Source organism: Anarhichas minor, unplaced genomic scaffold, assembly GCF_050575085.1.
Source record: "Anarhichas minor isolate MPS153535 unplaced genomic scaffold, ASM5057508v1 ptg000073l, whole genome shotgun sequence".
Classification (NCBI taxonomy): Eukaryota; Metazoa; Chordata; class Actinopteri; order Perciformes; family Anarhichadidae; genus Anarhichas; species Anarhichas minor.
Genome location: NW_027466519.1, coordinates 8,972,710 through 8,998,522, shown reverse-complemented (window position 1 = coordinate 8,998,522; position 25,813 = coordinate 8,972,710). Strand labels below are relative to the sequence as shown.

Genomic DNA, 25,813 nt, shown 5'->3' with positions numbered 1-25,813 from the left:
CGGTGAGAGGGAAGTCTGGGTCAGCCTGCTTGGCCTGTTGCCACCGCGACCCGACCCTGGATAAGCGGAGGAAAATGGATGGATGGATGGATAAACTAAATGAATGGAATGAATAAAGAATATACCAAAGATTGCAATGAATAACGATTGAATAACCAAAAATATAATGAAAATAATTTCATGTGACTAGGTAAAATCAATGACTCATATTATTGATTGATGTCATTGAATTCGTTGTTTGACGTTTATACATTCAATTTATTTCAAAACATTTATTTTCAGTTCAGCAGTTGAGAGTTTGATAAGCACCAGGGTAGCTTGTGAAGCACCTTTTATACTAGTTCTAATTTAAGGGATATTTTACTTTAGTTCTAAAGCTTATTGATAGGTTATCATTATATATACTGTATATGAATAGGCTGTTTATCTGTTAACTTCTGTAAACACAACAGTATGATTAAATATGATCACATCATGTTTTAATCAATTCAGATCAAAGAGTTGCTTTGAGCTGTTTCTCACAAGAGGTTTGACTATCAAACACACATTGTATGAAATAAAATGATGGAGTAAATGTAAATCAATCTGTGCAACTTGACTAGAGTGGTAGTAGTAGTATTTACAAGAGAAAAGCATTAACGCAGTATGCTCAGCTGTCATATTGCAAATTTATCAAACTAATGCACGCTGATCATGTTCCCTTTGACAAAATATTAGCTGTGCAAAGTGCGTTAATGTTTACGTCACTGGTTGTATCCAGCGTTAGCAAACGTTGGTTAATGTTAAGTTAGCTGAATGTTTGTTTGCCAGGTGATATTTGTGTTTGTCAGCTGAATGAGTCTGGCATACTGTCAACATTTTCATTTTGGTTTCATTCAAAGTTGAGGGTAGCATCACTGTAGCACTCATGGCAAAGTCACAAATATCACATGGCAAACAAACACATAGCTAACGTTAGCATTAACAAATGCTACCTAGCGTTAGCCAGCTGTTACTAATGTAACAAAATAACACAGGTCATGTCTGACAAAATAGTTGATTGTTGCATTGATACGGCAAGCCAATGCATTGACTCCTTATGACAACTTTAAGTAAATAAGTTAGCTACATGCCAACTTAACTTAGATATTAATGTCGCATAATGACGTTTAAACGCCAGGTGCTGGTGTATTCCTTCAACATCGTGGACCTTCATATGAAGGCAAATCACTGTCAAAATCCGAGAGCGCAAATGAGATCCACGCGTATTTGACTTTGATGAGCGCTTTTACATTACTCCGCGCAGAATAGCTCTGCTCGTGCGAGCAAAATTACAGCCTGCGAGGAGAAAACCATGCTTTGAGCGTGAGGGGCGGCCCCTTGCACGCGACTACTATCACTGCTCTTCTGCTCGCGAAACTTTTTTTTTTTTACCTGCTTGCTCGCGAGTCTTTTACCTGCTCGCTCACAAGTAGATTTTCTTTTTGACACTAAGTGGGCGGACCCAGTCACCATTGTATAACTACATTTTATTGGTTACAATCCTCGTCTTTAGATTGGCCGGATATCACTCTGACACAGACGCTAGGGGGCGATTTTCAGATTGCACTACATCACAGAGGTAAATAATGTACTGTACTGACACTACAAACATACGATAATCTTATAGAATATGATGCATTGCTGAAGATTAAACTAACCAAAAGAGTTAAAAACATGCAGCATACACGTTAATGCAGCAATATATATATCCTAAAACATCAGATATAATAGTAAAACACTGACAGGGTACATTTTACTGCACGTGTACTTTTACTTTCTGTACTTAAAGTACATTTAGCTGATAATAACATACTTGACTATGGTTTTGAATGCAGGTATTTTACTCGTAGTGGATTGTTTCATCAGTATGGTATTAGTACGTTTACTGCAGTGAAGGATCTGAATAATTTTTCATCCACTAATTACTTGTCAGTGATTTAAGTTTGGGAACTTACTTGGCAAACAGTTAATGTACAAACAATTGTTCCTAACCTTAGCTCCAGATCCTTGACCGGGTCAATTGTTGCTCATATTATATACAACTACATTATATCTGTTAACCTCTGTAAACACAACAGTATGATTACATATGATCACATCATGTTTTAATCAATTAAGATCAAAGAGCTTCTTTGAGCTGTTTGTCACAAGAGGTTTGACTATCAAACACAAGTATGTAATAGAATGATGGAGTGAATTTAAATTAATCTGAGCAACTTCACTCCAGTTTATTTAGAGAAACACATTTTGAATTATTGTATTTCAAAACACTAATATACTTTGTATTTCATCAGCCTCTACTGTCTGAACAGTTAAAAAAAACCTGTCAGACAAATGTAGAACATTTACTTCTGAGATGTAGTGGAGTAGTATTTAGTGGCGGATTGAAAACCACCTCCTACTGTTATGTTCAAATTTCTCATCAAGGAAAAGGAGCCCCCCCTCTGCTCCTTTGTCCGTCAGCAATCGGGGCCGAATCAGCTAGTTCAAGTTAAAATCAAAAAGTATTTAATATCTAACAAAAGCAAATGCAGTTACAAACTGAATCACACTATGAATAACAAAATGTATATACGTATATATTCCATGGAATTGAGACCTAATCCGTACCACCCGACAGACTGGTGTATTTGCCCGATGGTCTGGAGGAGGTCTGCCCATCGCTGGGGATTTAAATTCTTTTGTTCCAGGAGAGTCTCTGAAATGTCTCATATTTCACATTCGTCACCACATCGATCAGCTCAGCGATTGGCTGAAACCTGATCTGTTCTTCCTGCCCTGTGACCTGTTGTCTGTGGTCAGACACTTCATTCAGCCTTTTCTCCTCCAGCTCGAAGCCTGTCTCTTTCTAGTCTCCATCTTGCTCCAGCAACATTTTATTACCTTTTATGGTGGTGTCATGAGACGTCTGGTTTCTTTCACAGTGTACAATACTTTCAGTGACTTTTCTCTTGGTTTAAAACTTCCACAAGTAAATATATTGTGACACATAATATCCAGCACTAGGAGTGCTTTTAAACATAGATTTCTCACACTACACAGACCTAGCGTCTGTGTCAGAGTGATATCCAGCCAATCTAAAGACGAGGATTGTAACCAATTAAATTTAGTTATACAATGGTGACTGGGTCTGCCCACTTAGGCCAAATCCCAATGTCCCCCCCTAAACCCTCAAACCCTGAACCCTCAAGGACTTACTGAAGTCACCTGGTAAGTGGTTGAGTGTGAGAGGCTGTGAGGGCTTGAGATGGTGTAAATATGAATGGGACAGCACTTTGCTGCAACATATCACGCTACTATGACGACAAAAAATATGATGTATAATTGTGGGTATTTATTTTATACTTTGTACTCTCTAATTTGAAAGTCTTCAGGCTCTTTCCTCACAAGATGAGAGGTAACTTCATATAATATATTTACTTGTTTTTATCAAAAACATCTTGACATGATGACAAAATCAAATATTTGATGAATAAATATCTTCTGATTTCAAGTTTATTTTTTGTTCCATCTTTAACCCTTAATGTTTCTGAGTAAATGTAATACTCCAGGCTGAACACACATGAGCCGTCCTCTTTGTTTACCTTTTTTTACGTCTCCATGCGTCCACTGGTTACCCCGTGTTTAACGTCACATTGCAATGATTTGTGGGTAATTCCCTTAGGCTAAGTCAGCATACCATGCTGACTTACGGAAAGGGTTCATAAAGGGCTCAAAATGTCTGCCAGAGAGCCCTCAAACACTTGACGATTTGACAGTGGGACAGCCCTAAACCCTCACGGACTTCGCGGGAGCGCGCCTCAAAGTCCGTGAGTCCGTAAGGGGGGACATTGGGATTGGGCCAAAGTGTCAAAAAGAAAATCTACTCGTGAGCGAGCAGGTAAAAGACTCGTGAGTGAGCAAGTAAAGGTTTCGCGAGCAGTGATAGTAGTCGCATGCAAGGGGACGCCCCTCGCGTATTTAGGCACCCTAAATAGCAAGGTGAACAACGAAACATGACACCGTATGATTCAGAACATGCGCTCAAAGCATGGTTTTCTCCTCGCAGGCTGCAATTTTGCAGGCTGCAATTTTGCTTGCGCGAGCAGAGCTATTCTGCGCGGAGTAATGTGAAAGCGCTCGTCAAAGTAAAATATGCGCGCGGCTGTTTAATTTGCACGTGCGCACGTGGATCTCATTTGCGTTCTCGGATTTTGAAAGTGATTTGCTTTCATACTGTGACCGAGCGTCTTGGGTTCGTGTATAAGGGCACTTATCATACAGTAATAACTGGAGTCGGGAGACCAGACATCTTGTATCAGCCCACGGCTACTCTCTTTATTATTGTTTCTCTCTTCGGCCAGAGGCGGGAGTTGCCCCTTTGCTACGGCAACCCTCAAGGGACATATCATCGTCAACACCAGAACGACAAACATGAGACAGTCTGTTACATACGTCCCCTCCTCAATTAGAAACGTCCCCGTTTCGTGACCAGCAAACGCATATAAAATTACACAAAAATCTAAAATCAACGAGAGAAAACAACAAATGACCACAGCTAACAGGAGTAAACCAAACTATAAATGGCACCCTAAATAGCAAGGTGAACAACGAAACATGACACCGTATGATTCAGAACAACTATAACGGCTAATTCACACACGGATTAATATCCCGGGTGGCAACCCACCAACAGTCAAAACAGAACATAATCTTGGAGGTGCGATGGGGGACGCACCACACGACCCCCGCGGGACCATACAGGACCAGGCTCTGCCCCACCCCCTCCAAGGCCAGTGTCCAACTGTCCTAGCACACGCTGCTCCCCCCTCCAGGGAGGCCGAGAAGCCCTCACTTCAGGAGAGGCCGGGAGGGAGGGTGATGTGTCAGCGACAGCCAGTGATGGTAGGGTCAGAGTGTACCGTTTCAGTCTTATCATGGTGAACCACCTGGGCCCGGTCCAGCGGGTCAAGTGGGTTGACAATCCTGTATGTCAGGGCCGCCTCACCGCCTGAAGCCAGCGCCTGCTCGACCCTGTAGGGCCCTTACAGTGAGGCGCCAGTTTGGTGCGACTCTCAGTCGGGTTGTTAAGCCACACTAACGTGCCCTCTCCATAAGGACGATGGCAAACATCCTCATCATGATACAGTTTCTGTCTCTCATGAGCTTCTGTAGCATGAAGCCTCGCTGCACTGAAGGCTTTTTCCAGCCTCCCCACCAGGGCTGGCACATACTCCGGCAGGACTCCAGAGCCCTGAGAAATCTCGACTCTGTTAGAAATCAGAACATCAGCTGGAACACGTGCCTCACGTCCTGCATGAGGAAGAAAGGGGTAAAATAAGTGCTGGCATGTCTGGATGTGTTGTAGGCAAACGCCACCTGCTTCACATAATCATCCCATTCACCTCCATGCGGGAGCAGCATCTTCGCCAGCTGATCAATCAGAGTCCGGTTATGACGCTCCATCTTACCGTCTGATTTAGGGTTGTAGGCGATAGTGCTTGTCTTTTGGATACCTAACAACTTGCAGAGGCTCTGAATCACATCTGCCTCAAATTGTCGGCCTTGGTCGCTGTGCAGGACTTCAGGGATCCCATGCACCAGCACATAGTCATCAAACAGGCAGCGAGCCACTGTGTGAGCAGTCTGATTGGGCAGCACATACAGATTAACAAATTTGGTGAAATAGTCATCCACCACCAATATATATCTGTTCCCCCTTGAAGTTACCGGCAGCTCGAGGATATCTGCAGCCACCTGCTGTAGAGGGCGACTAACCTGGGACCCTCCCATGGGAGCCCTCTGCCTGGGAACTGGGGCCTTGCGGGTTTGGCAGGCTCTGCACTGTTCACACCATTGTCTAATGTCTCTCAACATGAAGGGCCAATAGTAGGTCTGCCTGGCCTTCTCCAAAACTCGCTCTGCGGAAAAGTGTGCAGCAGCTGGGCCCCCATGCAGCTGCTCGGGCACCAGAGATGAGGGGATTACCACCTGCACATGCCTCTCCCCTGCCGGAGAGAGTATAGTCCTGCACAACAAACCATCAATGATGGACAGATGGTTGAATTCAGTCCACAGTTTCCTGAGGCAGAGTGAGGACCCCCTCAGGTGTCTGCGAGGTGGTCTCACTGCATTTCGCCCCAACACTGCCTGAATTTCCGGGTCCTCGCGTTGCAACAGCTGCAGCTCAGAGTCGCTGTGGCAGAGAGAATATGCCGGCCGCCGTTCCATGAGCGCCTCCTCATCCCCTGGCAGCTCTGATTCGACCACTGATCCTGCAGCACACACATCCGACAGCGAGCCCGCCTGGTCTCTGGCATCCGGAGACGCAGGCCGGCGAGACAAGGCATCCGCGTTTTTGTGGCATGAACCATCTTTGTGAATAATGGTCCAGTTGAATGGGTCGAGCTCCAAAACCCACCGGCCCCTTCGTCCTGTAGGATCGTTGTCAATGGCCATTTTCCTGAGCGCCAGCAGTGGGCGATGATCCGATATGATGGTGAATGCAGCGAGGCCCACATAGAGTTTAAATTCACGCACGGCCCATACTATGGCCCAGAGCTCCCTGTCGAAAGTGGACCATCTTTTCTGTGTGCACGTAAGAGCCTGGCTGGCATAAGCTACGACTCGTTCGGGCCCCTCCACCTGTTGAGCCAGTACTGCACCAACCGAGTCTTTGGAAGCATCCGTGTATATCTTGAATGGGAGCGCAAAGTTGGGTAGTGTCACCACAGGAGCGGAGGTGAGCACCTGCTTGAAAAACGTGAAGGCTGTTTCACACTCTGCATCCCATTTGAAAGGCACGTTTTTGCCCGCCAGGTGGTTCAGCGGTGCAGCATACTGGGAAAAATTCCTCACGAATCTCCTGTAGTATGAGCACAGGCCCAGAAAGGCTCTGACTTCAGATGGGTTGCAGGGAGTTGGCCAGTTTCTCACCTTTTCGGTGTTGCGGGGGTCAGGCTGGAGCCCCTGTCTGGAGATCACGTGGCCTAAGAACACCACATGGTCCCGGGCCATGTGGCATTTTCTGTGATTGAGTTTCAGGCCCGCACCCTGTATTCTGGAAAGGACCTCCCCCAGGTGGGCCAGGTGGTCTTCAAAAGTGCGACTGTAGATCAGTATGTCGTCCAAATACACCATGCAGATGTGCCAAGGCAGACCCTGCAGGATCAGCTCCATCATGCGTTGAAAGGTGGCAGGAGAGTTGGTCAGGCCCATAGGCATGGCGCGCTACTGGTACAAGTCCCTGCCTGTCGTGAAGGCCATCTTTTCACGATCCTCTTCAGCCATTTCCACTTGCCAGTAGCCATTCGCAAAGTCAAGTGTGCTGAACCAAGTTGAACCCGCCAGGGCATCCAGGCTGTCATCCACCCGTGGAAGTGGGTGGGAATCCTTGACTGTCACAGAATTAAGGCGCCGATAGTCAATGCAAAACCTCCATTGTGCCCCTTTCTTTTTAACAAGCACCACAGGCGATGCCCAGGGGCTGCAGCTCTCCTCCACTAGCCCATCAGCCAGTATACCAGCCACCTGCCGTTCTATCTCTGACCGCTTCTCCGGAGATGCCCGATAGGCGCGCTGCTTAATGGGGTGATGGTCACCAGTCTTAATGTGGTGTTTAACGAGTGTGCACCTGCCTGTATTCCCCTCCGTCGGAATGAACACATCATTGAACCTCTGTAGCAGTTCAGACAGTTTTGCTTTCTGTTGCTCTGTAATTGGTGAATCCTCCAGCGTGATGGGGAGAGCAGCAGGCTGTGTCGGAACTGAATCCACTTCTGGGGAATGAATGAGTGGCATAATATCGGACTTTTCAAGCGGGTAGAACTCACCCATGTGCAACCCCTGCTTGAGCTCCACAGTCTTCCCTGTGGGATTGAGGACACGAGCCATAGTCACGCCATCCTTAACGGTGGTGACTGTGTGGGCAACCACTAGTCCAGTCGTTTCTGGGATGTTAGGCTCCAGGTAGCCCTCAAACTCTTTTGCAGACAAGCCAGCAGTGATGGGCGAGAGAACAGTCACTGGCACCAGGGCCTCGCTCAGAGGGGGAATGGTCATAACTCCAGCCAGGGACACGTTACAGCATTCAGGGACTAATTCTCCACCCCTCAACAGGGGCACTGTAGCATCCCATAACTGCAGCACACCCTGTCCCCAGTCCAGCAGTGCATGGCTCTTGGCTAGGAAGTCCAGACCCAGTAGGACAGTTTGAGTGGACTCTCGCAGGACATGAAATGTGTGTTGCTAACAGGGTGGGGCCCAAGCGGAAAGTCGCCACAATAGTGCCCAAAGTATCCAACATTTGTCCATTAACTGCACGTGAGTCGATATAGTTCTTTTTCAGTGGTCGGTTTCGCAGGGCAGGGACTGACGTACGAAAGTCGGCACTAATCAATGACACAGTCGCTCCTGAGTCAACTAATATGGACACGTCAGTGCCTTCAACCACCCCTCTAACGTAGGAGGTAGGGTGGTCCACACTGTCCATCTCAGCAATATTTTCAGATATCGGCGGCTGTAAGGAGCCCTCAAGTGGTGTAGCTGGTGTCAGGGCCTCGACACCAGCTACTGACCGTTTCCCTGACGATCCTGTTGCTGTGGCAGGAAACGCACGTTGCGCCTCCTTGGCTCCTCCTCCTGCCGGGCCCGCCACCCAGGACTGGGGCTCCTGGGAGCCTGGGAGGGGGCAACACCCCTCCATCCTGATGCCGGCTTCGTGATTGATAGTCTCTCTGAGGCCAGACAGGCCCGCGGTCAGGAGAGTGGTCCCCGGGCACCCTCGACCGACAGCCCATCTCTCCACATGTGCAGCTACAACGTCCTCCCGAGGGCGAGCGGGACCCCTGTCCCCTCTGGTTGGGATTACCGGTCCTCAGCTTCCAATTCTCCTCATAGATGTCCTTTATCTCCACTCTCATCAAAGACATCTCCTCTGTCAGTTTATCGACTGCCTTCTGCACGGTATTATCAGTTGACACTGACTGCACAGACACACTGTCCCCGAGTCTATGGGTGGCCATATGGTTACTCACACGGTCTCTCTGCAGAGCCTCCCTGGCATTTTCGCACCGTTCCGCGATAATCAGAGCCTCCTCCAGATCAGTGGCGCCCTGCTCCAGGCATTTGGATCTCAAAGCAGCATCCAAACTGGCAAGGACGCGTCAAAACTTCTCCTCCCGCTGCGCTACAGTTCCATAGTCCAGGAACGCCTCCAAGACCAGTCAGCTCACGTCGGCGGCATACACCTCCAAGCTCTCGCCCGGAGCATGCACGCGAGCCGCCAGGCTGGCTCTGAAGCGGTCCATAAACTGTCTCTGTCCAAATGCCATGCCGAGCCTTTCTTTAACAGCAGCATAATCTGACTTAACTGCGTCCGGAAGGCTGTCCCACAGTAGAAAAGCCGACTTGCTCAAGCGGGTGGGCAGAAGTCTCACCAGCTCATCTCCGTAATCGCCGCCGCTCCCCACTGACGCTCTGACGGCAACTTCCAGCTGTCTCACCCAGCCGAGGAAACTCTGGCTTACCGTCGCCAGAAAACAGAGCAGGCAGGTCCACATGGATCTCCCTTGAAAGTGGTAGCGGTCCGTAGTCAGTGCCTAAAAAAAAAAAAAAGAAAAGAAAAACACCGCTGCCACTAATGTGACCGAGCGTCTTGGGTTCGTGTATAAGGACACTTATCATACAGTAATAACTGGAGTCGGGAGACCAGACATCTTGTATCAGCCCACGGCTACTCTCTTTATTATTGTTTCTCTCTTCGGCCAGAGGCGGGAGTTGCCCCTTTGCTACGGCAACCCTCAAGGGACATATCATCGTCAACACCAGAACGACAAACACGAGACAGTCTGTTACAATACCTTCAATACAGTTGCTGTATCCCTTTGTTTGGATTACTTTGGAGATCTTTGCAGATTTATCTTCCCACGTTTGACTGTTTCAACAATTAGCTCTGATGTTTGGACCACAAAAGCAATTATTTATTCATAACAAATATTTGTGTGTGCATCAAAAATATATTTGCGAATGTTGGAAAGATAGAGAAAATATACTTGTGAATCCTTGTGTGTGCTTTCATTAATGCTGAGACTGATCTGACCCCATATCTGGCAGCCATATAGGGGGTCCTCAAATATAAGTGGCTAATAGAATTATGACCTGAGATCATCTTCTGTTTCTAAAACTAATTTGTCTTTTCTAGCCTGCAAAGTCAAAAGAGGCAGTCCAAGCTAATGAGGTGAAACCAGTTTCCAGCCAGGCATCAACCAGTGAACCCAAGAGCTCCCAGTCACAACAGTCTACAAACCAGCCTACAAACCAGCCATCTCATCCCAGACACAAGAAAATCCAGGAACATGAGAAAGAGAGGAAGGAGCTTTTCTCCAAACCACCACCACAGGTACCTGAAGAGTAGGACTGGGAACGTTTGACATTAGAACTGTAGTCACAGCAGTTTTGTGCATTTTATAATGTCTGGTTTCCTTGTACAGTAAGTAACTGTAGCCAGATTTTTTTATGCCAAGTATACAAGGAATTTGAATCTGCTTTTTTGCATCTCTCAATATACTTACACAGAAATAGATAACAGCTTGGGACAACAAAGCTAAACAAATACAGGTTAAGGATGGACAGGACTTTTATGTACACAAGTAGTGATGTTCATCCCGCGCCAGGACGCAGGGTCAGCAAGCTAAGGAGAGAAATCCAGAAGTCTCTCTCCCCAGCAACATTTTCCAGATCTTCCTGGGGGAACTCCAAGGCGTTCCCAGGCCAGACGAGATATGTAATCTCTCCAGCATATTCTGGGTTTACCCTGGGGCCTCTTACCAGTTGAACTTGCCCGGAAAACCTCTAAAGGGAGGCGTTCATGAGGCATCCTGATCAGATGCCTAAACCACCTCAGTTGGCCCCTTTCGACGCAAAGGAACAGTGGATCTATTACTGAGCCCACCCACCCTACAAAGGAAGCTCATTTCGGTCGTTTGTGTTCGCGATCTCTTTTTTTCTGTCACTATCCAACGCTCATGACCATAGGTGAGGGTCGAAACATAGATGGACTGGTAAATCGAGAGCTTTGCCTTCCAGATCAGCTCCCTCTTCACCACAACAGTCCGGTACAACGCCCGCAGCAATGCTGATGCAGCAACGAACCGCTTGTCCATCTCGCGCTCCATTTTACCCTCACTCATGAACAAGATCCCAAGATACTTTGACTCCCTCGCTTTGGGCAGTGACTCACTCCCAACCCAGAGGGTGCAATCCATCATTTTTCGGCAGAGAACCATGGTCTCAGACTTGGAGGTACATGCTTCACACTCGGCAGCAAACCACCCCAGTGCAAGCTGAAGGTCATGTTCTGAAGGAGCCAATAGAACCACATTATCTGCAAAAAGCAGGGATGTAATTATGAGATGAAAACACAGACCAAAATATATGAGGAAAACTTTGGTGAATAAAACGGTTTTAAGTTTATGAAAATGGTTTCTGGGTGAGGACTGAAAATTTTCTTGTGACATCTGTATACCAACCTTTGTTTATGTAGAAACAGATTCCAGCTCCTCTCGCTTTCCCCAATAGCTCAGTTACGCGGACCACTCACAGGAGTTGAAAGCCCAGCAGATGGAGTGAAGTGTCCGAGATATGCTTATCAAACCAGGTTTTAGTGAAGTACTGTGCAGTGAACTTGCAAAAGTCTGTGACGGATCTGTTGAAAAGCAGCAACTTATCCATCCTGTTGACCAGAGAGCGGACGTTCACCAGAAGCAATCTGGCCCATTTCCCTCAACTCTTGGTAATCCCATATAGAGCTGCTTCTCGTCCAACTAAAAGCTTAGTAAAACTTTCCTGTTCAATGTAAAACTTGCAAAAAATTGACTGGTTACCTGTCAGATGTTCAAAAGTTCCTCCCTGAACAGAAAAAGTACTAGAGAGAGCAACACAGAGGCTGCCATTTGCGGCACCATCTTGGATGGCAAAGTGATTTGCTTAGCTCAGCACAAAGACTTAAGCAAGAGGAAACAGTTAACCTACACAGTTAAAAAATACACCTCACCAGTTAAAATGTTTGATCTTGTTTGTTTAACTTGTACACGGACAGAAATGTAAAAGTTGTGGTTTTACAGTACATATGCTGGAACTGCTATGGGTGAACAACAGCTGGGTCACTTACATGTAGGGACTGCTACAAATACATTCCCATGAATACTCTTTTTATGTGATCGTGAACGAGCTAACCAAGTGGTTATAAGCTAGAGGTAGCAAGCCAGCTAGTTTGTCGAGCGTTGTTGGCTGATAAGTGCCAGCATGTTACCAGCTGGCTAGCATGCTAACGGATAGCTCGCCAACCAGTGTAGCTCTGCACCTAACCCATGAGCAGTCACTACCCAACAAGCTTCCAGCACCATCAATTTCATGAGGATGTACAAATCAATGTCTTGGTCTCACAGGGAATTAAAATATTTTACTTGTGAACAGCTATTCCATTCAAATGACCTGCATTATTTTTGAAGTTAGGGTGCTGTAAATGATGGCTGGAACTTGACAGTTGTTCAATTTACACTGACAACATCCTTCTGTGTTATCTTTAGATACTAGAGAAGAAAGGGGAGACAGGAGAGGTAGAGCTACTTGCTGAGACCTCCAGCGAACCTCCTGACCCCTGCTCATACAGCAGGAGCTGCAGAGGAGCAGAGGGAGGAGGTCTTTCAACGGACCAGTCTTTCATCAAACTCAGCCAGGAGGAGTACGGAGAACACCACTCCTCCATCATGCACTGCAGGTCTGCCTTCCACACACTCCTAGTTTTGTTTAACTGGTCATACAGGGGAAGGGAATACTGACTGACCCCACCCCTTCTTCATCACAGTATCTAACAAATATATTAGCCTGCTCGGTTCCTGAACAGGTAATAGATGGAAAACCATCTGGGAAAATTACGATTTTAACAGCAGGTGGACTTGACTGGCTTTTAAAGTCACATAAAGATAAAATAAGATAAAAACAAAACCTAAAACATTCATTCTTCTCTTTTTCGTCCATTTGTCCTTCTGTTTTCCAGGGTTGACTGTTCTGGTCGCCGGGTTGCTAGTTTGGACGTAGACGGAGTCATTAAGGTGAATCTGCACCAATTATCTTTTGGGGTTATACGAACATAGAAAATACATGCGTATTATTGTATATCACCAATTGAAACACATAATAGCCTTCATTCTCACTCTTTCTTAGGTGTGGTCATTCAACCCCGTCATGCAGACCAAAGCCACCATCATGTCCAAGTCTCCTCTGCTGTCTTTGGAGTGGGCCACCAAACCAGACAGACTGGTATGATCAAGACTGCACATTAACTGAGTATAGTGACATTGACAACGTTAATCAGATTTCTATTTGTACTTTTAACTTGATAAATGATTACATTCAGTCATCAATTAACTGATGTGCTCAGGAAATTACTAAACACTTGACACATTCCTACAATTCATGAAATGAATTGCCTTGTGATTTTTTTGTGTTTAAACTTACACACACAAAATGCGCATTCAAATATATAAAATGCACAAAACTAAAAACAATCCTAGACAAAAAAATACAGTCATTACAGCATGGCACCTACACATGCAAGGCCAGAAAGCTAAAAATAAATAAAGTATGGTCTGTAAAAAATATGAGTAGAAATACCATGTAACACAAACAAGATGTTATGCATAAAACTGAAGCTGAAACTGAAGCATTAGTAAAACTACCCTGTATGTGAGATACACTAAGAAGTGTACTGGCAATCACATTCTGCAAATAGGGTTCTTGGTTTAGGTTAGCTATAGAGTAAGGCATGTTGTACTTTATAGTGAAGGTTAGCGTCCCAGGGGAATGTATGTAAGTTAATGAAAGGTCCCTCTGAGTGACAAAAACTCTGTGTGTGGTCAGTTGTTACTAGGCAGCGGTGTTGGCACGGTGCGGCTGTATGATACGGATGCCAAGAAGAATCTTTATGAGATGAACATCGATGAAACTCATCCACGGTAAACCTGGTTTTCTGTCTACTGTAATGTATTACAGTTTGTTACAATTGTTTACACACATTTCTCTATATTGACGTAACTTTTTCAAAACAGTCAGACTGTTCTCTTAATCGACATGTACAGTCAGGGCCATAAGTATTTGGACTATGACACAATCTTTTTAATTTTGCTTATTTACACAACTCCAATGGATTTGAAACTAATCAGTCAATATGTGGTTGAAGTGTAGACTTTAAGCTTTAATTCAATGGATAAAACAAAAAAATCACAATGACCGTTTTTACACAGCCATCCACATTTTCAGAGGCTCAAAAGTAATTGGACAATTGTCTGACAAACGGTTTCATGGCCAGGTGTGGCCTATTCTGTCACTATTTCATGACAAATGATGCCGACAATAGGATTCAAAATGTTATATTTGCAGTTGGTAGCTGGTCCTTGGAACTCTCAGCATGCGGACCAAAAAGGTGTCAATGCAAGTGAAGGAGGCCATTATTAGGTTAAAAAAATTGGTGTACCTTGGTGACGAAAAACCCCTTCATAACATCTACCGAAGTCAAGAACACTCTGGAGGAGGTAGGTGTGCCATTGTCAAGGTCTACAATCAAGAGACGCCTTCATGAATCTAAATACAGAGGGTTTACAACAAGGTGCAAACCTCTGGTAACACTGAAGAACAGGAAGGCCCAATTAGACTTTGCCAGAAAACATCTGAAAAAGACTGACTAGTTTGGGAACAAGATTCTTTGGACAGATGAAACCAAGAATAACTTGTACCAGAATGATGGGAGGAGAAAAGTATGGAGAAGGTGTAAGGATTACAGATACTAGAACCCAAAAGCACAACTCGGAGACAAGATACAAGTTCAGTTCTTTTACTAGAGTTCAGACAGGGTCAAAACCGGGAGGTCAGTCAAACAGGCGAACAAATCCAATAAGGGGCAGGCAAAAATCCAAGGTCGAAAAACAGGCAGACAGGGTCGGAACAGGCAGATCATGAACAATATAAAGGTACGCTGGAGAACTTGGCAATAACACACAAGACAATCTGGCAAGGAACAAGTGCAAGAGAGGGGACCTAAATAGTGAGGGCTAATGAGGGAATGGGCTGCAGGTGAGATGGGTGTGGAGGACCAGGTGAGGGGAATGAGAGATGATCGGGTGTGAATGGTAGGATCTGAAATGACACGAGAGTTAATAAAACAAGCAGACAGGATGAAAACAAACTAATATGAAGGGGAATTCGTGACAGAACCTCCCCCTCTAGGGACGGCTCTTGACGTCCCACTGGGTTGGTCCGGATGGGCCTGATGGAAGTCCGTGATCAGGGAGGGATCAAATATTCTGCGAGCGGGAACCCATTCACACTCTTCAGGACCATAACCCTCCCAGTCCACTAGGTATTGCAAGCCTCTACCCCATCGCCGAGACTTGAGAAGGCAACGGACCGTGTAGGCAGGTGCCCCATCGATGAGCTGGGGGGGCGGAGGGGGTCTGGGGGTGGGGGAGGGCTGAAGGGGGCTCTCCTTGACGGGTTTAATCCTGGAGACTTGAAAGGTGGGATGAATTCTCATGGACGATGGCAGACGAAGACGGACAGCAGCAGGATTGATGATCCGAGAAATGGGGAAAGGGCCCACGAAGCGAGGAGCCAATTTCTTGGATTCCACTCTGAGGGGAAGGTCCTGCGTAGACAGCCAGACACGTTGTCCCGGGGCATAACGGGGTGCAGGAACACGGCGTCTGTTGGCAGACCTTTGGTAGCGGTCGGACGAGCGCAAGAGTGTGGAGCGGGCCTGCTTCCAAGTGCGTCGGCACCGCTGGATGAATGCCTGGACTGTGGGGACACTGGCCTCTTGTTCCTACTCCGGGAAGAGTGGTGGCTGATATCCACGGGCACACTGGAACGGTGAGAACCCGGTGGCTGAACTGGGAAGGGTGTTGTGGGCATACTCGACCCACAAGAGCTGCTCAGACCAGGAGGAGGGGTTGCGGGAGGAGAGACAGCATAAGGCTGTCTCCATCTCCTGATTCATCCGCTCAGCCTGCCCATTAGACTGTGGATGGAACCCTGACGAAAGACTGACCGTGGCTCCCAGCAGGCTGCAAAACTCTGACCAGAAGCGAGAGGTGAATTGTGGTCCCCGGTCGGAGACCACGTCAATGGGCAAACCATGAAGCCGGAAAACATTTTGCAGTAATATTTTAGCAGTCTCTTTGGCAGTAGGTAACTTGGGTAGTGGAATGAGCAGAGCAGACTTGGAAAATCGATCAATGATTGTGAGAATAACTGTGTTACCATCAGAAGGGGGTAGGCCGGTTACAAAGTCCAAAGCGATGTGAGACCAGGGACGACTAGGAACTGGCAGAGGATGAAGAAGCCCAGAGGGAGGTTGGCGAGTGCTCTTATGCTGAGAACAAACCTGGCAAGCACCAATGAACCCCTTGGTGTCTTCCTCCATGGAAGACCACCAGAAACGCTGTCTGAGCAGTGCTAGTGTGCGTCTGATCCCAGGATGGCAAGCTAGGCGGGAAGAGTGGCCCCACTGGAGGACCTGAGGATGGAGATTGACAGGAACAAACAACCGGTTATCAGGACAAGCACTGGGGGCAGGATGTTCGGCATGGGAGCGCTTTACCTTGTCCTCCACCTCCCAGGTTACCACACCAATAACGCACTCAGGGTGGAGGATACTTTCAGGATGGGAAGGAGAGCTCTCTCGCTGGAACTGACGGGACAAGGCGTCGGGCTTGACATTCTTTGAACCTGGTCTGTATGAGAGTGAAAACTCAAAACGGTTAAAAAAAAGAGCCCACCTAGCTTGACGATAGTTCAGTCGCTTGGCCGAACGGATGTATTCTAGATTTCTGTGGTCTGTCCAGACCACAAACGGCTGCTCCGCCCCCTCTAACCAGTGTCTCCACTCCTCCAATGCCAGTTTGACCGTCAACAGCTCCCGGTTCCCAATGTCATAATTCCTCTCCGCGGGGGACAGCTTCCGGGAGAAGAAGGCACATGGGTGAACCTTTTGGTCCTCAGCCGACCGCTGTGTTAGAGCCATATTTTTAGTTTTGATTACAAATCATAATTTCTCATTTTTGCTAATATATTTGTGTGATTCCTTTAATTTATGAACGAAGGTTACATTTTGGATTCTGTATAATTACTTTTCTTTAGGAACTTCCGTGATTAATCAGATGAGGATCAGCTGGCATAAGAGGAAGGGATGGGACTGAGTCTCGAGGGTTGGTTTCCTTTGTGTGGAACGGGGCATTGGGACAGTTTTTGACCTCACGTTTAACAGATTATATTTTGCTGTTCAATTTGTCAAAAGAGAAAATAAAATCAATCAAGTGACGGCAAAGAAAGCAGCGTCTGCAAGAGTCATTATTTAGACGGTGCAACGTGTGAGTCAGAAACAGAGCCCCGTAACGTGGCTCAGTACAGAGGAAGAGGAATCAAGAACGGGCCACCACATAGTCAAAGACTTCCGACCGGCTGTTTCGGCCGCTGAAAGATTGGAATCACCGCTTGATCTTCAGGAATGAAAGAAGGAAACCTCCGCTGACGGAGCGACTCAGCTGACTCGCCATAACGCGCGCGGAGGCCCGTGAGTAAAATGAGACGGATCAACGCAGTGAGTAAATAAAATCATCAAATGGATAAAGATGAGCTGCGAGCTTCTAAGGATGATCAATGAAACTGACATGGAAATGTTTGGATGCCTGCTAAAATACAAGGAAACGGAAGCAGAAACGAGAGAATGTTTAAGAAGCAAGATTCGTATTAAAGGGCTGATGGAAACAAACAACATGAAAGGACATGATCAATAAACTGTTATGCTATAGGAACGATGGCTCAAGAGAGTGCTAAAATGGAAAATTAATTAAAAGATCTCACTACGGAGCGCAGAGGCAGATTGACTGCTTGCACACGTAAAATGAATAAACTCAGATCATTGCTTGCTGATGGTGGAGATACTGAAAAGGTGTTAAGTGGAGTGGAACAATTTAAGAGAAGACTTAATGAATTTAAAGATGCTCATGTTGCTGTCCAAATGCTTTTACCGGCTGAAATAAAGGAAAATGATACAATGGACTGGTATGAGCCTAGAATGGAGAAATTCAGGAGATTCTTATTGGAAGTGGAGTCAGGGAAAACTTCTTCATCAGATCTTCAGATGCTTGTTGAACCTCAGGATAGTATTTCTAATGTATCTAAACAGTCGCCCAAGCGATCGACATCATCAAAACAGACAAATCGATCAGCAACCTGTTCATCAATATCTTCAGAACGGCTTAAAATAGCCACAGAGAAAGCCGTACTACAAGCACGTAGGTCCGCATTGGAACAGAAGCAAGCTGTGGAAATGGAGAGAAACAGATTACAAGCTCAACTGGAGAGAATTGAACTAGAGACCGATATAGCTGAGTCTGATGCCAAATTAATAAAGGTTTTGGACAGTTTTCAGGAAGTCATTGAACCTACAAGACAGACGAAGGATGGCATGAATCAATATTTGGACAGTCATAGGCATGATGGCTCTGAGGATGAAATGGAATCTGTCTCTGTTAAAATGACAGAATTGGGAGCCAGACCGAAACCAACTCTTCAGAGATATATTGCACCTAGATTGGATAATGCTGGAAGAGCTCCAGGCCAGGAGCGGAGCGGACCGACTCACCCAGGAAGTGATCGTTCTGAGGAAAGAGACTCTAGAAATCACAATAAAGCTCTGCTAACTGTGATCCAGAGACAAAATTAAATAGCAGATTTACTAGTGTTACAGCATAAACGATCCTCACTTCCCTCCAGACAAATCCCAGTATTTGATGGTGACCCTTTAAGTTTTCAAACATTCATGCGTGCATTCAAGCATGGTATTGAAAATAAAACTAGCAGTGAGGAGGATAGACTTTACTACCTTGAACAGTACACTAGTGGTGAACCTAGAGAACTAGTGAGGAGCTGTTTTCACATGAAACCAAACAGAGGCTATGCTGAGGCACAGAGACTGCTGAAGATTCACTTTGGAGATGGAATGAAAATTGCAAATGCCTACATGGAGAAAGCTCTCAACTGGAGCAACATTAAAGCTAATGATGGAAAGGCATTACATGCCTATGCCCTTTACCTTAGAGGATGTTGCAATGCTATAAAAGAGTTAAAAGGCATGGAAGAAATGGATCTTGTATCTACGTTGAAACTCATTCTATTAAAGCTGCCATATGGGCTGAAAGAAAACTGGAGAACTACAGCACATGAGCTTCTGGAACGAACCCAAGAGAGGGCCAGATTTTCTGACCTAGTTGCATTTATTGAGAAGCAAGCCAGCATTCTGCAAGATCAACTCTTTAGAGACATTCAGGATTCTATGCCTAGAAAAGCTATCCTAAAAAGTAGCATGGCAATAGACTCCAGACAACAAACTAAACAAAGAGAGAGGAGTAGCTTTGCAATTGCAATTGAAAAGGATGACCGGAAAACCGCAGATCAAGCAAGAAATCAACAACCTAAAAACCTGGATATCAATGTGGAAAATGTTCACTGTTGCATTTGCAACACAGGCAAACATCCATTGAATGAATGTGAAATGTTGAAGGTTCAGCCACGGGATGTTAAGGTGCAACTGCTGAAAGAAAATGGCATCTGCTTTGGTTGTCTAACTAGAGGACATATGAGCAAAACTTGTAAGAGGAGGATGAGATGCCAATACTGTCAAGGAATGCACTATAGTATACTACACATTGACAGACCCGCAAATAATGGACCAAAGGAGAAAAGGACCAATCAGACAAAAGGATCGGTCAGTGGAACTCTTGTCTCATTGGAAGAGGAAGATATCGGGGCTGGAAAAGATTGCAAGCTGGCAATAGTATCAGTACAAGTAAAGGCTTCCAAAGGCAGCAAAACAATACTAACCAATGCATTTCTTGACCCTGGCAGCACAGCAACATTTTGCACGGAGAATCTAATGACACAGCTCAATCAAAAGGAAAGGAAGCTAAGGTTCTTCTGCAAACAATGGGTCAAAGGAAACCAGTGAGTAGTTTTGAAATAAATGGACTACAAGTGGGTGATTTGGATGGGAATAACTTTATTGAGCTTCAAAAAAACTTACACTCAAACAAAGATACCAATGACAAAAGAAAACATTTTCTCTCAAAATGACCTCGGCAGGTGGCCTTACTTGAAGGAGATAAAGCTGCAAGAAGTTGATGCGGACTGGAACTCCTAATTGTGGGCGACTGTGGCTAAGTGGATAGCAGGGCCGTCTTTCAATCAGAGGGTCGGCGGTTCAATCCCCGGCTCCGGCTCTGCTAGTCGCATGTCGATGTGTCCTTGAGCAAGACACTTAACCCCAAAATTGCTCCTGTAGCTGTGCCTACGGTATAGAAATGTGATAGAATCTGAATTGTAAGTCGCTTTGGATAAAAGCATCTGCTAAATGACTGTAATGTAATGTAATCGGAGTAGATGTCCCAAAGGCATTGGAGCCCTGGCAAATCATAAATAGCCAAGGCAATGGTCCCTACGCTGTAAGGCTGTAAGAACGCTCTTTGGATGGTTGTTAAATGGACCACTCAACTTGTCTTCAGCTGTGGATAACTTTGGAAAGCCTGTGGCATCAGTAAACCGCATTTCAATTGAACTGGAAACCCTTCTAGTAAAACAGAACCACCACGATTTCCCAGAGAGAGAATATGAGTCGGTGGAATCTCAGTGGCCTAAGGACCCAGACAAAATGTCACAAAGTTCTCTTTTGTCGGATGATCCTGATGTGAAAAGGGATGTGATCGTGAACACAACGAGCATTGAGGGAAAAAGTCCCACCAGTAAGCTGATTGAGTACTACTCAGACTGGAACAGCCTGAAAAAAACTGTAGCTCGGATACCGAAGTTGAAAAAATTGCTCTTGGACTCAAAGAAGAAAGAAGACAAATACTGGATTGCTGCTGAGTAACGATAAATCACTGAAGGAATGTGCCATGAAACTAAAGGTGCCATTCAGTGCAAATATGACGGTGAAAGATATCAAAAGGGAAAACATTTGCAGAAAAGAGCCACCTAGAAACTCATGGGTGCTAGGGCGGATTCTAAAGACCATGCAAGGAAGCAAAGGACTAGTCCGCAGTGTTCTAGTTAAAACCAGAACAAGTGTTATACAGAGACCCATCAACAAACTCTGTCTGCTCCTTGAAGCTGGAGAGTAACTGGTGCGGGACAGTAGTTTCGAAAAGTTATATGAACTTAAAGATGAACTTTATCTATCTATGGACTCTGACGACAAGAACAAAAAGGGAAAAGGAAAAAAATGGACTATTTGTGTTTTGAATATTGACTCTATTTATTAATTGATGTAATTGACCCAATTAGGGGCTGGAATGTTAGAGCCATATTTTTAGTTTTGATTACAAATCATAATTTCTCATTTTTGCTAATATATTTGTGTGATTCCTTTAATTTATGAACGAAGGTTACATTTTGGATTCTGTATAATTACTTTTCTTTAGGAACTTCCGTGATTAATCAGAGGAAGAGGAAGAGCATAAGAGGAAGGGGTGGGACTGAGTCTCGAGGGTTGGTTTCCTTTGTGTGGAACGGGGCATCGCGACAGTCTTTGACCTCACGTTTAACAGATTATATTTTGCTGTTCAATTTGTCAAAAGAGAAAATAAAATCAATCAAGTGACGGCAAAGAAAGCAGCGTCTGCAAGAGTCATTATTTAGACGGTTCAACGTGTGAGTCAGAAACAGAGCCCCGTAACGTGGCTCAGTACAGAGGAAGAGGAATCAAGAACGGGCCACCACAGATGTATTCTAGATTTTTGTGGTCTGTCCAGACCACAAACGGCTGCTCCGCCCCCTCTAACCAGTGTCTCCACTCCTCCAATGCCAGTTTGACCGTCAACAGCTCCCGGTTCCCAATGTCATAATTCCTCTCCGTGGGAGAAGAAGGCACATGGGTGAACCTTTTGGTCCTCAGCCGACCGCTGAGAGAGGACTGCTCCTACACCAGTGTCCAAGGCGTCCACCTCCACAATAAACTGCCGGGCAGGATCTGGGAATATGAGGATGGGAGCAGAGGTAAAATGTGATTTTAACTCACCAAAGGCCCCAGCTGCCGCAGAGGACCACCGGAAGGGCACATGCGGGGAGGTGAGATCGGTCAGGGGAGCAGCCACCGAACTGTAGTTACGGATGAACCGCCGATAGAAGTTTGCAAAGCCCAAAAAGCATTGAAGTTCCTTGCGTGTGGACGGGAAGGGCCAGTCAGCAACTGCTTTGGTCTTGGCAGAGTCCATCTGGATATTACCAGCATTGAGGACAAAACCCAAGAACGATACCTCTGTGGTGTGGAACTCGCACTTCTCCGCCTTTACGAAGAGCTGATTCTCCAAAAGCCTTTGGAGGACTTGGTGTACATGGACCACATGTTCCTGTTGAGACTTCGAGAAGATAAGAATGTCATCCAAATACACAAAAACAGAAACATTGAGCATATCCCGGAGAACATCATTGACCAACCCCTGGAAGACTGCAGGGGCATTGGTGAGACCAAATGGCATAACTAAATACTCATAATGTCCACTAGGAGTATTAAAAGCAGTCTTCCACTCGTCCCCCTCTCGGATTCTCACCAAATGGTAAGCATTGCGGAGATCGAGTTTGGAAAAAATGGTAGCACCTTGTAGCAGCTCAAAAGCAGAGGCAATAAGTGGAAGAGGGTACCTATTTTTTACAGTAATGTTATTGAGTCCTCTGTAGTCAATGCAAGGGCGCAGGGATTTGTCCTTCTTTCCGACAAAGAAAAATCCCGCTCCCGCTGGAGATGAAGATGGCCGAATGATTCCTGTAGCCAATGAGTCATTAATATATCTCTCCATAGTCTTCGTCTCAGGAGCAGATAGGGAAAAAAGTCTACCTCTGGGAGGAGATGTACCCGGGAGGAGGTCAATGGCACAGTCATACGGGCGATGAGGCGGCAACGAGGTGGCCTGGGCTTTGTTAAAAACCTCCTTAAGATCAAGATACTCCTTTGGAACCCCGGAGACATCTGGGAACTCAGAAGAGACGGGCAGACTAGGAACAGACGATGAGGCAGATTTTAAACAGACAGCATGACAATGAACACTTCACCGTAATACAGTTCCTGACGCCCAGTCAATGTGTGGATTGTGTCTCCTAAGCCACGGATAGCCCAAAATGACTGGTTGCTTGTGGTGCATGGATGAGATGGAAGGTGAGCATTTCATTGTGATTACCTGACATTGTCATTGGCAGAGGAGTGGATTGATGGGTAACCCTGCAGAGGAGATGACCATCTAAAGCTGTGGCGTGGATGGGTTTTCCCAGGGCCACCTGCTCAATCCCCAGCTGGGAGGCCAGCGTTCTGTCCATAAGGTTAGCATCTGCACCAGAGTCAATGAGGACTGAGACAGTGTGATTGTTCCCTGAACAAAACAGTTGAGCATGAATCAAAGGGCGAGAGCGCATTTTTAAGTTCACATTTCGACTCACCAGTGCCCTCCGGATGACTGGTGAGCCATCTCTTTTACTGGACAAGAGGTTGCAAGAGGTTGCAAAATGGCCGCTCTGGCCGCAGTAAAAGCATGGATCCTCCTGCAGGCGGCGCTGTCGTTCTGCTGTGGAGAGCCGGGTCCGCCCCAGCTGCATAGGCTCAGGAGAGTCGGCCGGACCGTCAGAGACCCGTTCCGTTGGAAACCCCCGAGGATCGGCGAAAGATACAAGTTCAGTTCTTTTACTAGAGTTCAGGCAGGGTCAAAACCGGGAGGTCAGTCAAACAGGCGAACAAATCTAATAAGGGGCAGGCAAAAATCCAAGGTCGAAAAACAGGCAGACAGGGTCGGAACAGGCAGATCATGAACAATATAAAGGTACGCTGGAGAACTTGGCAATAACACACAAGACAATCTGGCAGGGAACAAGTGCAAGAGAGGGGACCTAAATTCTCTGCCTTTGGAAATGCACTCACAAAGCCATCCTGCCAGGCGTTTCTTGAACAGGGCTTCACCATCCCTGAAGCACATGAACAGCTGCTCAGTGTGTTTTAATGACCTTAAATAACTCTTTAAGGTCTTGGGAACAAGAGAGGGAGGGATTTGGTCAAAGGGTTGCTACAGTCATCACGGAGCAACAAGCAACGGGTGTGCATTGGCAGGTTGGTTAGTTCACATACTCTCTGAGCTGAGCTCAGCCTTCTGACCCCCTGCAAGAACCGCTTTGCAAAAGCTTAAGTGACATGAGAGAGCCCCTATCCACCAAACACTGCAAAAAGGAGAGAATAGACCCCAACTGCACATGACAGGGGATCTAGCCTCTTTTCCTTGCACCAGCGGTGTAATTCTTACCACTTTGCCTTGTCGACCCCGCTCTAGCTGCACAACCTGTCCAGACAGACTAGCAGTCTTCAGCATGTCTCTTTCAGGAGCCAAGTCTGGAGAGGACAGCCCAGAGTGGGCAGCGTGCCTATTGCCCCAACCTCTTGAGACAGTACCATCATCTGAATCACCTTTGCATTCCACAGCGCCAAGCGGTCACCTGGAGCTACCAGAATGACCAACTGGTCCTGCCTCACCCTCACCCAGCAGGAGATGGATGAGGTGGAGCGGCATAAATGCGTCATGGAGCTGTTCTTGACCATGGCACGTGGGCAAATGCGTCTTCCTTCAGGGGTGGATATTCCCACTGCCTGGGGAGAACCAAAGCAGGCAGTGGGTGATGCGTAGGTTGGCGAACCAATCCACCTAATCTTTCTCAAACAATTTCCAATTCTGCTTCACTTCTTGTCTGGTAGGGGTCCACCTCTTAACATGAGGTCAGCACCTCTGTAGTCTTCAACAGGCCAGTGGACCGCGCTCCACACTGCCTGTTGATATAGGCCACTGTTGTGGGATTGACGATCCTCACCATCATGTGCCTCCGGGCTCATCAGGGCTCAGAAGTGCTCCAGGACCAAAATCCCTGCCTGTCAGGCACGCATCTGTGAACACCTTGATGTAGAAGGTCACTCGTCCCGGCTGCTTCCCTTTCTCATAAATTTGCCACTCTTAGAGAATATGCTAATTTTCTTCTCGTAAATGTACTTGTCTTTTACTTCTACTACTAAATGTACTTGACTTCCTAATCTCACAAATTTGCGTGTTTTTTCACTTTAATCTCAGAGAATATCCAAAGGACCTGCGGTATCTCTCTTTCACACACCGCGAGTGAAGCAGCTTTTCACTGAAGGACCTGCCCGGTGCTTTCAGATTGTTCTGCATGGGGTGGGACATGTTCTCCAAGAGGGATCATGACTTCGCCCTCATCTCCTTTGCGACTGTGGATCAATAGTAGAGCGGGTTGACCTTCAATCAGAGGGTCGGCGGTTTGATCCCCGGCTCCGCTAGTTCATGCGTCCTTGGGCACTCAACCCCAAATTGCTCCTGTAGGTGTGTGAATGGGTATGAATGGTTGGATGACATCTAGTGTTAAAGCACTTTGAGTGGTCGGAGGACTAGAAAGGCGTACAAGTCTGTTTACCATTTACTTATCACTTCCACTAGATAGAGGGGGCATCCCAGGACCAAGCTGGCCTTCTTAACTAGTTGGTTTAGTCTCTTCCTGTCAGCAGTCAAGATGCTGCTGCCCCAGCAGACTACTCCCTGAAGATGACTGATGCCACTACAGAATTGAAAAAGGTCCTCAGGAGTTCTCACTGCACTGAGACTCCCCAGCATATAGAGTCGGTGTTGTCCCTTTTTGTAAAGTGCTTTTGTGTTATCTGTCCAGTCCT

General features: G+C 46.2%; 1 protein-coding gene across 10 annotated transcripts in view; it reads left to right on the top strand.

Moving 5' to 3' along the window:
- wdr91 (WD repeat domain 91) overlaps positions 1–25,813 on the top strand; it is a 53,899-nt gene that overhangs the window by 13,254 nt on the left and 14,832 nt on the right. For 9 of the 10 annotated variants that reach the window (XR_012947816.1, XM_076079478.1, XM_076079479.1 and 6 more), the window contains 6 exons: positions 10,202–10,399; positions 11,086–11,301; positions 12,588–12,778; positions 13,058–13,112; positions 13,225–13,320; positions 13,921–14,015. Coding sequence is in view for 9 of the 10 variants with exons in the window: in XM_076079478.1 (XP_075935593.1) it covers positions 10,202–10,399; positions 11,086–11,301; positions 12,588–12,778; positions 13,058–13,112; positions 13,225–13,320; positions 13,921–14,015 (851 nt within the window). In the remaining variant the exon portion in view is untranslated. The remainder of the gene's footprint in view (positions 1–10,201; positions 10,400–11,085; positions 11,302–12,587; positions 12,779–13,057; positions 13,113–13,224; positions 13,321–13,920; positions 14,016–25,813) is intronic. The other variant, XM_076079483.1, reaches the window with a different exon arrangement.